The sequence below is a fragment of the Tachyglossus aculeatus genome, chromosome 10, assembly GCF_015852505.1.
Source record: "Tachyglossus aculeatus isolate mTacAcu1 chromosome 10, mTacAcu1.pri, whole genome shotgun sequence".
NCBI classification, from domain to species: domain Eukaryota; kingdom Metazoa; phylum Chordata; class Mammalia; order Monotremata; family Tachyglossidae; genus Tachyglossus; species Tachyglossus aculeatus.
The window spans coordinates 56,182,944-56,194,166 of record NC_052075.1 but is presented as its reverse complement, the minus strand read 5'-3'; the positions used below and the strand labels follow the sequence as shown (position 1 = coordinate 56,194,166).

The window sequence follows — 11,223 nt, the reverse complement described above, 5'->3', positions numbered from 1 at the left end:
GGAAGGAATCCGAGGGAGGGAAGGGAGACTGGGTTCAAAATTATTGTTATACCATATGGTAAAGTCAAGAAAGTGTAGGTTAAACAGTAGCAGGAGGTATGCAGGTCAGACATCAGGAAGAAATGTCTGACTCAGGGGATCCCAAGTGACAAAAGTGGCAGGCAGCCAGTGGTGGACGGTGGGTGGGTTGACCCCTCCTGGAGAAATATAAATCCAGGGATCTCCCTCTGTCGAGGCTGCTTTGGGCCTGGAAGCAGGGGGAAGGCCCAAAAGTCCTCTAGTGGACACACACATGGATGATGGACCAAGTTCAGCCTCCAGCTCCCTCAGCCATAATCCAGACCTGAGGGTCAGGCCGAGCTACGAGAGGGGCAGGCGAGGGCAGCAAGAAGAGTGGAATGATCAAAATACCTGGATCGGGCTGGGGGGAATGAAGAGGGGTCTCAGGCCTCTGCACACTCACTCTGCCTCAGCTTCCCCTCCGGGAGCCTGCCGGAGGTGGAGGATGGCAATATCAGGTCATTATCTAGGACCTGAGTGGTCATTAACAAGGCAAAGACCCTGTCATTTGGGACCGAGACTTGGGGAAGGGGAGGTGACTTACAGCCAGGGGATAAAATTGGGGGGACCCTCCCCAGGGAATCCTTGAGGCACTCCCTCTCAGAGTATCTCATTGAGATCACTCTTCGACCTCCTAGAGAAAACCCAGAAGGGTCCCTGGGAGACTTGTGTTGGTGGAGAGGAGGGGAGTGTGTGCATGTGTCACATTTCCAGGTTCCTGCTAGGCAACTGAAGAGACGATTTGGTGAATTTGTTTTCCTAAATCTGAGCATCCAGGTACAGGTTTCAGACAGCAAACAAAATACTCCCCAAAATTATCTGGGCAAAATCCACGCCCAGGATCACTGACCCTCACCATTAGAGTATCACCAGCAGGCCCCACTAGAAAGTCTGGGGGTTCGCATCTCGTGGTAGGGGGCTTCTCTCTACCTGGAGATAGGGGGTTGGACAAGATGACTGTTTGAAACCCCTCTCTAGGGTACGATTCTCTAGTCGTCCTCGTCTCCCTCTGGTTTCCATCCCTGAGACCATTTTCCCGGGCTCACAGAAACATGGTAATCTCCTGGGCTTCAAATATGGGAGAAGCCACACAGATAATACAGTCTAGGGATTGCAGTGGGGAGATCTGCCCTGGGATAGGTCAAGGAGATGTAGGGAGGAGACTTGAGGTCAGCGGAGCCTGGAAATAGTCCCCCTTCCCCCCATTCCTCTTCCCCCCTCCGCTATTGTGATCAGCAGGGGTGACCTCTCGGCAGAGGGGTGGAGGGGAGCTGTCTGGCAACGGAGGTGGGGGGGGGGCACTTGGCTAGAGCGAAGAGTTAGTGGGGCGAGGAAGAGGAGGAGGGACCCAGACAGCCTGGAAACAGGCCCCAGAGATCCCAGGCCGATTGGTCTAATGACACGAGGGCAGCGAGCCCAGATAAGGGCAAATTAAGTGAGCGCTTCTCGAGAGCGCAGAGACCTAGGCGCCGGACCCGTTTTACGGGGCCGCGGCGGAGAGCCCAGGGCCGCCAGGAGAGAGAATCTATCCGGCCTCCCTCAAACTACAAATTAGAGGGCCGCCTCCGCCGGCCCCGTCCGGGATATATAAGGAGTCCGACTTGGAGCGGGGGCAGTTCTGCTCCTTTCCCTTCGGCCCCGCTCCTCCTCTGCCCCTCTGCTCCTCTCTGCGCCCGCGTTCTGCCGTATAACGCCCTCCAGGCCGCCGCCATGAGCCGTCAATTAAACTGCCGCCCCGCAGGGGAGCGACTGGGTTTCAGCGGCTGCTCGGCCGTCATCTCCAGCCGTGTCAGCACGAGCACTGCCTCCTTCCGGGCCGGGGTCAAGGGCTCCTGTGCGGGCTTCGGGAGCCGCAGCCTCTTCACCCTGGGGGGCAGCCGGCGCATCTCCATCAGCGCCGCGGGGAGTGTGAGCCGGAGCGGCAGCCTCGCCCTGGGGGCCAGGGCCGGGACCGGGCTCGTGGGCGGCCGGGGGGCCGGCTTCGTGGGGACCGTGTTCGGCAGCGCCGGGCTGGGGCCCGTGTGCCCCTCCGTGTGCCCCCCCGGGGGGATCCCCCAAGTGACCGTCAACAAGAACCTGTTGGCGCCGCTCCACGTGCAGGTGGATCCAGAGATCCAACGGGTGCGGGCCCAGGAGCGCGAGCAGATCAAGGTCCTCAACAACAAGTTCGCCTCCTTCATCGACAAGGTGAGGGCGAGGGTGGGGAGGTACGGGCGGGGAGGCGGCCCGGGGAGGGAACAAGAACCCCCCCCCCCCCCACACACACATCCAAATTCACCTCCTTCCCCAGGCCACGGGAGACTCCAGAGTTAGAGAACCACAAATTAATTAATCAAGTAACGGTATTTATTGAGCACTTACTGTGTGCAGAGCACGGTATTAAGAGCTTGGAAGAGGACAATTCCTCAGAGGAACATACCGAGCCACTAGATTCATTCATTCAATCGTATTTATTGAGCGCATACTGTGTGCAGAGCCCTGTACTAAGCGCTTGGGAAGTACAAGTTGGCTACATATAGAGATGGTCCCTACCCAACAACAGGCTCACAGTCTAGAAGGGGGAGACAGACAACAAAACAAAGCATGTGGACAGGTGTCAAGTCGTCAGAGCAAATGGAATTAAAGCTAAATGCACATCATTAACAAAATAAATAGAATAGTAAATATGTACAATTAAAATAAATAGAGTAATAAATCTGTATAAACATATATACAGGTGCTGTGGGGAGGGGAAGGAGGTAGGGCGGGGGGGATGGAGAGGGGGAGAGGAAAAAGCAGTCTGGGAAGGCCTCTTGGAGGAGGTGAGCTCTCAGTAGGGCTTTGAAGGGAGGAAGAGAGCTAGCTTGGCAGATGTTTTGAGGGAGGGCATTCCAGGCCGGGGGAGGACGTGGGCTGGGGGTCGATGGCGGGACAGGCGAGAACGAGGTACAGTGAGGAGATTAGGGGCAGAGGAGCGGATGGTGCAGGCTGGACTATAGATGGCATCTCCAGAACCCAGGACTGATGTCCAGGGCTGAATTTTGAAGCCCCCCAGCTCCCTTCTCCGAGCCCTGCCCAGGGGCGAGGTAATAGAATGTTGGATCTGAAAAGCAGCGTGGCTAGAGCACGGGCCTGGGAGTCAGAAGGACCTGGGTTCTAATCCCGGCTCCACCATTTATCTACTGTGTGACCTAGGGCAAGTCACTTCTCTTCCTCTGTGCCTCGGTTCCCTCATCTGTAAAATTGGGATAGAGACTATGAGCCCTATATGGGCCAGGGATGGTGTCCAACCTAATTAGCTTGAATCCATCCCAGCGCTTAAAACGGTGTCTGGCACATAATAAGCGCTTAGCATACACTACAATTATTATTGTTATTATTTCCCACATACACTCGTCCCAACCACTGAGCCATGTCCGCCCCGTCGGTTCCAGGTGCGGTTCCTGGAGCAGCAGAACCAGGTGCTGGAGACCAAGTGGGACCTGCTGCAGCAGCTCGATCTGAGTAACTGCAAGAACAACCTGAAGCCCATCTTAGAGGGCTACGTCAGCAACCTACGCCGGCGGCTGGAGGGTCTGAACGGAGACCGCGTGCGGCTGGACTCGGAGCTCCGCAGCATGCGGGATCTGGTGGAGGACTTCAAGAAGAGGTGGGTGGGAACTTTCACCATCCCTTACCTCCAGCGTGGAGTGCTCTCGCCTGTCCTTTTCCCCATGGCCCAGCCTTCAAGAAGGGGTGGGCAGGGAATGTGTCTGTTTATTGTTATATAGTATTCTCCCAAACGCTTAGTAAACACACAGTACTGCACACAATAAACACCCAACAAATACTATTCAATGAATGAATGAACGGGAGCATTACCATTCCATTCCTCCAGGCTCGACTGCCCTCCCTTGTCCTCTGTCCCACGACTCAGTCTTCTTCTTCAAAATGCCTTCCAAAACAGTCCCCTTCCAGGAATCTTAATGATAATTGTGGTATTTGTTAAGCACTTTCTATGTGCCAGGCACTGTACTAAGCGCTGGGGTAAATACAAGCAAAGTGGGCTGTCCATATTGTGCCAGTAGTCAGACCCTCCTCTTCCCCACTGATGTCTGTTTCTGGGACCTTAAATCTATGTCCGGTGTCATGGCCCTGGACTGGTCTTTGCCTTTATCCTAAGTCCTTTTGGTCGTCTTCTCTGTGGACGAACGTTTCCCGATGGTTGGGGTCTCCTCTGCTCCTCCTCCTGTTCTCTGCCCATGACTCCTCCAAACGAGAGATGGAGATGGATTGACCGAATTGCTCTCCCACCAAGCTAGACTGCAAGCTCGTTGTGGGCAGGGAATGTGTCTGTTTATTTTTATATTGTTCTCCCCCAAGTGCTTAGGACTTAGGATAGTGCTTTGCACAAAGGAACCACTCAATAAGTATGATTGAATGGATGAGCCAAACGGGTTTCAGGATTGGGCTCCCCGGGGGAGGGAGAGCCTGTCTGAAAGAATCCAAGAGGCTAAACATCCAATTCTCCACTGTTCCCTCCTTGTTTCTCTCCCCTCCAGGTACGAGAATGAGATAAACCGCCGCACAGCTGCAGAGAACGAATTCGTGGTGCTCAAAAAGGTAAGGAGCCACACCTGGCTCAAGTGCTACTTTCCCACTCGCCTCAGGGAAGTCCCGGGTTAGCACAGGCGAAGTGGTGGGTCACTCTTATGGTGCCTCACTCTCTCCTCCTGGGCCACTACGGGCAGCAATTGGCCTTCCCGGGGACACTGGCCAGGAGTAATGCCTGGACTCAAACATCTGTATCTGCAACATCTGTATCCTTGGAGGTGTCTACATCGCTCCTCCCACCCCAACCCAGACTAATTTCGGGATAGAAACAAGATATCTGGCCCTTGTGGATGTTCCCCCTAGAAATCAGGGGGCTGGGGGCTGCCGCTGCTAATGGTCCATGTAAATTCGAACTTCCTCGTGTTGGTGGGGGGGCTGGGGGTGGAGAGGGGGGCTACTACAGAAGTAGGGCTGAAGTGAGGAGCAGGGAGCCAAAAATAGCTGAGAGGGCAGGCTGGGACCCCGGAGATGGGGCCTTCTTCCTTGTGATAAACTGAATACACTTTGCCCTGGGCTGGGAGTGGGAGTGGGAGGCTATATCTTCATCTTTCCACCTGTAGCCGATCCCCTTCCCGGTTCTCCTCTCTTCCAGGACGTGGATGCCGCCTACACCAACAAGGTGGAGCTTCAGGCCAAGGTGGACTCGTTAGATGGAGAGAACAAGTTCCTCAAGTGCTTGTATGAAGGGGTGAGGATTTTCTTCTTTCCCCTAGGGGCATCGAGAAAGCCCCACAGCTCCTCGGCTCAGACCGGGAGGGTTTCATGCCCGGTGAATGGGGGAGAATGTCCATGATGCATCAATTAATCAAGAGGGTGAGGAGGGTATGCGATGGGGAGAAAGGGTAAGTCCAATATGGGAAAGGGTGTGATCGAGGGCTGATCCCTTTCGGGGCTTCCTCAGCCCTGTCCACATCCAGACCCTCGGGATCCTTATTAAGATGAAGTCAGTCAATCGTATTTATTGGGCACTTACTGTATAAAGAGCACTGTACTAAACACGTGGAAGGTTACATTATAACAATATAACAGACTAATTCACTGCCCACAACAAACTTACAGTCTAGATGGGGAGACAGACTTAATAGAAATGAATAAATGACAGATCTGAACAGAAGTGCTGTGGGGATGGGAGTGGGGATGAATACAGGGAGCAAGTCAGGGTGACTCAGAAGGGAGTGGGAGAAGAGGAAAGCAAGGCTTAGTCAGGGAAGGCCTCTTGGAGGAGATGTGCCTTCAATAAAGCTTTAAAGACGGGGAGAGCAACTGCCTCTTTGAGGAGATATGAGGAGGGAGAGTGTTCCAGGCCAGAGGCAGGATATGGGCGAGAGGTCAGTGGCGAGATAGATGAAATTGAGATGCCGGCACAGTCCCTACCCCCAGGAGCACCCCATCAGAGAAGGGAGACGGTGGGGGGGGGGGGGGGAATGCACACTGACAACTCCAGTCCATCTGGATGGACAGAGGCAATCAGGACAGCAGGGAACTGAGGGGACTGATAGGTTGCAAAATTAATCAATTCGTGGTATTTAATGAGCTCTTACTGTGTGCAGGGAACTATACTAAGTGCTTCAAAGAGTAGAGTACAATAATGTTGATAGACATGACCCCTGCTCACAAGGAGTTTGCAGAGTAGAGGGTGATGGGAGGATGAAACTTAGAAGGATATCTGCAAAACTGGCAGGAGGGTGAGTGTTCATTTATAGTTTTTGTTAAGCTCTTACTAAGTACTAAGCACTGTACTAAGTGGTGGGGTAGATACAAGCTAATCAGGTTGATCACAGTAGCTGTCCCACATGGGGCTCGATCCCCATTTTACAGATGAGGTAACGAAGTGACTTGCCCTAGGTCTCACAGCACAGTGGCAGAGTCAGCATTAGAACCCAGGTCCTTCTGACTCCCAGGCTCATGCTCTGTTGTCCAGGAGAGTGGGAATGGATATAGGGAAGGAGAGAGCTAAAGAGGGAGGTATGAGTTGAAGAGAGGGAGTTGGGGGAGAGAGGCAGGAGTGTTGGGTAGACACCGTCTCTATATGTTGCCAACTTGTACTTCCCAAGTGCTTAGTAATAATAATAATAATGATGATGATGATGGCATTTATTAAGTGCTTACTATGTGCAAAGCACTGTTCTAAGCGCTGGGGAGGTTACAAGGTGATCAGGGTGTCCCACGGGGGACTCTCAGTCTTAATCCCCATTTTACAGATGAGGTAACTGAGGCACAGAGAAGTTAAGGGAGAAGGGAATCAGTCCAGGGCTCTGCGCACAGTAAGCGCTCAATAAATACAATTGAATGAATGAATGGTGATAGAGGTTAGACTCGCAGCTGTTACGTTGGATTCTCTTTGGCTTTGTTATACTATACTCTCTCCTAAGTGCTCAGTTCAGTGCTCTGCACAGAGTAAGAGCTCAATAAATGCAATTGATTGAGAGTGATGGGGTCAAGGAGCTTGTCATAATGGTGCCTCTTAGTCAGAGGAGCCAATGGCCGGCTGTCCCTCTCCCCGACCCCCACCAGGAGATCGCCCAGATCCAGTCCCACATCAGCGACACGTCGGTCATCCTGTCCATGGACAACAACCGCGACCTGGACCTGGACAGCATCATCGACGAAGTGCGTGTGCAGTATGAGGACATCGCCCTCAAGAGCAAGGCTGAGGCCGAGGCCCTGTACCAGACCAAGGTGGGTCCAGAGGGAGCACTCTCTGCCCCTGCCTTCTCCATCTCCCCACGACCCACCAAATCCCCCCACCTTGGTATCGTAAATACCATTGGTTGATTGATGAGCTGGGTGGTAATAATTGCTCTACTTGTTAAGCGTAGAACTGGAAGGAGGGTGAGTGTTTGTTTATGGTGTTTGTTAAGTGCTTACTATGTGCCTAGCACTGTTCTAAGCTCTAGGGTAGATACAAGTTAATCAGGTTGGACACAGTCCCTGTTCCACCTGGGGCTCACAGTCTTAATCCCCATTTTACAGATGAGCTAACTGGGGCACAGAGAAGCGAAGGGACTTGCACAATATCACACAGCAGACAAGTGGCAGAGGCAGGATTAGAATCTAGGTCCTTCTGACTCCCATGCTCGTGCTCTATCCATTAAACCATAACTGTACCAGACTAGGATAGGTTCGGGTCCCATAGAGGAGCACAAGCAAATCAAGTGGTCGCCTGTTGGGTGGGTCAAAATGAGTCTTGGGAGGGATAATGTCTCTATTTTCCCTCTCCTACTAGCTCCAGGTCCCCGCCTCCCTTAGCATCAAGGTTGGGCTACCTTCCCACTCCCCTCTGCATTACCCCAACTGGCTCCCTTTTTTCATCCCCTCTTTTAGCCCCCCAGCCCTTATGTACATACCTGTAATTTATTCGTTTATATTAATGTTTACCTCCTCCTCTAGACTGCAAGCTCGTTGAGGGCAGGGAATGTGCCTTTTTATTGTTGTACTGTATTCTCCCAAGCACTTAGAACAGTATTCTGCACACGGTAAGTGCTCAATAAATACGACTGACTTACTGACTGACTGATCCAAGCCATTTGGTCAAGTTCCCAGTGATCTATTAAGTGAGTTGCATTTTCTTCCCTTTTCTCCCTTCTGCCCTGCCCCAAACTAAGCCCTCCCCCTGCCCCTGAGTTAGAGATGTTGCAAAGGATGCCACCAATCCCCAGAAGTTCCGCCCATGGTTTGGCACCGTGGTATTTCATTCCATCCCCTTGGAATAGGGGTAGCCCTTAATGTCTCTGCCCCCTTGGGCTTGGGTATCAGATCCAGGAGCTGCAGGTGGCAGCTGGCCAACACGGAGACGACCTGAAGCACACCAAGGGCGAGATCCTGGAGCTGAACCGGCTGATCCAGAGAATCCGCTCTGAAATAGGGAATGTGAAGAAGCAGGTGGGATTGGACAGACATGGTTCGATTGGCTGCTCCCACAGTCCTCTGCTTTTCCGGGCTGAGCTGTGGCATGATGGCATTCCAGTTTACAGACTAAACTGCTAACTGAAGCCATGTGCCCTTTAATGCAGCCTTATGGTTAGAAGCGAGACATTGTTAGACTGCAGCTTAGGGGACCCAGTTCATTCATGCACCTACCTATTCATCCATACCTTATTCATCCATCCATCCATCCATCCATCCATCCATCCATCCATCCATCCATGCACCCATCTAGCCAGCCATCGACCCATCCATGGACCCACTTACCCATCCATCCATCCATCCATCCATCCATCCATCCATCCATCCATCCATCCATCCAACCATCCTTCCATCCATCCATTCATCCATCCATATATCCACTTATCCGCCCACCCACCCACAAGAGGAATGGAGGAGTCATTCCTGAATGGAAGGTGGCAGGTGCATCGAGGTGGGGAATAGAGAATGGGTTCGGCTCAGGGGTGGGCCCCTGGATCCTTTGCCATGGAGCTGACAGACAGCTCCATGCCCTACACAGTGTGCCAACCTGGAGACGGCCATTGCTGATGCAGAACAGCATGGGGACTGCGCTCTGAAAGATGCCCGGGCCAAGTTGGATGAGTTGGAAGGCGCCCTGAACAGCGCCAAGGAAGAGCTGGCCCGGCAGCTGCGTGACTACCAGGAGCTGATGAGCGTCAAGCTGGCACTGGATATTGAGATCGCCACCTACCGAAAGCTGCTAGAGGGCGAGGAATGCAGGTGGGTACCAGGGAAGGATGGAGCATCTCTGACCTGCCTGAGTGGGCAGGGAGCGATGATTAAACATTAGTACAGTGTTTTGCATATGGTAAGTGATTAATAAGTACGATTGAATAATAATAATAATTATTATTATGGTTTTTGTTAAGCTCTTACTACGTGCCAGGGACTGTTCTAAGCACTGGGGTAGATACAAGAAAATTGGGTTGGACACAGTCCCTGTCCCACACAGGGCTCACAGTCTTAATCCCCAATTTACAGATGAGGGAACTGAGGCACAGAGAAGTAAAGTGACTTGCCCAAGGCCACACAGCAGACAAGTGTCGAGCCGAGATTGAATTTAGGGTCGACCTTCCCGGAGGCCCAGTGATCCCTCGAAGTCTTTCCATCTATGGGCTTAGGAAGAATTCCCTTCCCGGAGGAGTTCTGAGATACTAGATGTAGAAAGACGCTTGGGGAGGGAGCCACATCTAAGGATTCAGCTGAGACTTCAGTAGGAGACATTAAGGTTAGAAAACAGTAACTTCCTAGGTTAAAGAGGGACGGCTCCATGTCCAACTTGATTATATTGTATCTACTCCAGTGCTTAGCACAATGCTTGCCACACAATAAGCCTTTGACTATTACCGTTATTATTATTACTATTATTATTGGGAAGGGGGAGGCACAAGTAGGACTGAGCATCTTAAAGGATGAGGCTTTCCAGGGAAATAGAGCCCCATGCAAGGGGAAGTGGGACATTTTCATTTTAAGGGGTCTCAAAAGCAGTCATATTGAATGTTTGTATTTCTCTGTCGTCCCTAGGATGTCCGGGGAATACCCCAATTCTGTGAGCATCTGTACGTACCTGCGGAGCTGGAGGCGGGAGGGGCAGGGGACCCCCAGGGAATCTGATGGGAAGGGTAAGGGGCGTCGGCAGTGGGGAAGAGGAGGATGAGGGAGGGTGATAGGACCTTTGGAAAGTTTAGGGTAAGGAAGTGGGTATCGGCCGGGGTCCGGATTCTCCGAGGCCCCACAAGAAGGAGTTGGTGATCTTTACAGCAGGAAGGGTTTGGATTAGATGCTGGGAAGGACTTTCTGAAAATGTAGATGAGCAGTTTGGTTGGCAGGGGTCGCCCCGAAAGACCTGGGACTGTTGTTTTCTCCCTGGCACGAGGACAAATCTCTGTATGTGTATCTGTATTTGTGGGTCTTCGGTGGTGTACATCATGGGCTTGTGTGTGCTGGTATATCGGTGTGTATGCATGGGTTGGCGTGAGGCTGGCAAGAGCTCTGGGTGGGGGGTTTTTAAGTGGGGCTACGTCTGAGTGTTCTTGGAAGAGGAGGGGCTGACTAGGGTGGGGAGGAGGGATGTCTGGGAGGGCCTGGACGGGAAGGGACGGCGGGGGTCAGGCAGAGTGGAGACCCTGGTTTTTTCTCCAGCCGTGATCAGCAGCACCAGCGGCAGTGGAGGGGTCGGCGCCTTCAGCATGGGGTTCGGTTCCATGAGCGGCTACAGCTCCAAAGCGGGAGCCACCAATGTCAAGACCAAGGCGGGCTGTGGCGGCAAGGCCAAGGAGTCCAAGGCTCTGGTTGCTGTTTCCCCGCCGAACAAGAACCCCAGATAATGGGAGACCCGCCCATCCCTCCAGGAAACCCCCCCCACACCGTCCCTCGGAGAGACCCCCTCCCACTTCTCCTCTTCGAGAAAGACCCCGGCCTCTCTGGAGAGACCCATAATTCTTTCCTTTCTAAAGGGGCCCCTTCATTCCCTACCCATCTTGGAAAAAACCCTCCTCTCATTCCCTCCCTCGAGAAAGACCCCATCTCTGGAAAAGGGCAATCAGACCCCTCTCTCATTCTTCATGTGGGCGCGCCTACACTGTCCGACAATTTTTCTGACTCTCATTGCCCCCCAAATGTTAAGGGGGTGCTTCCCTGGTTATG

At 52.8% G+C, this 11,223-nt stretch overlaps 1 protein-coding gene across 2 annotated transcripts; it reads left to right on the top strand.

The window, feature by feature from the left end:
• The first annotated feature begins 1,770 nt into the window (after positions 1 to 1,770).
• Positions 1,771 to 10,990, top strand: LOC119932979 (keratin, type II cytoskeletal 72-like). Of its 2 annotated transcripts, XM_038752121.1 has the most exons (9): positions 1,771 to 2,247; positions 3,474 to 3,688; positions 4,581 to 4,641; positions 5,225 to 5,320; positions 7,147 to 7,311; positions 8,389 to 8,514; positions 9,077 to 9,297; positions 10,102 to 10,136; positions 10,720 to 10,990. In XM_038752121.1, exons 1-9 carry the CDS (start codon positions 1,771 to 1,773, stop codon positions 10,902 to 10,904), a joined length of 1,581 nt encoding a protein of 526 aa, XP_038608049.1. In that variant the 3' UTR covers positions 10,905 to 10,990. The 2 variants fall into 2 exon arrangements, with proteins under 2 accessions (XP_038608049.1, XP_038608050.1); XM_038752122.1 differs by lacking the exon at positions 8,389 to 8,514.
• Positions 10,991 to 11,223: the final 233 nt, after the last annotated feature.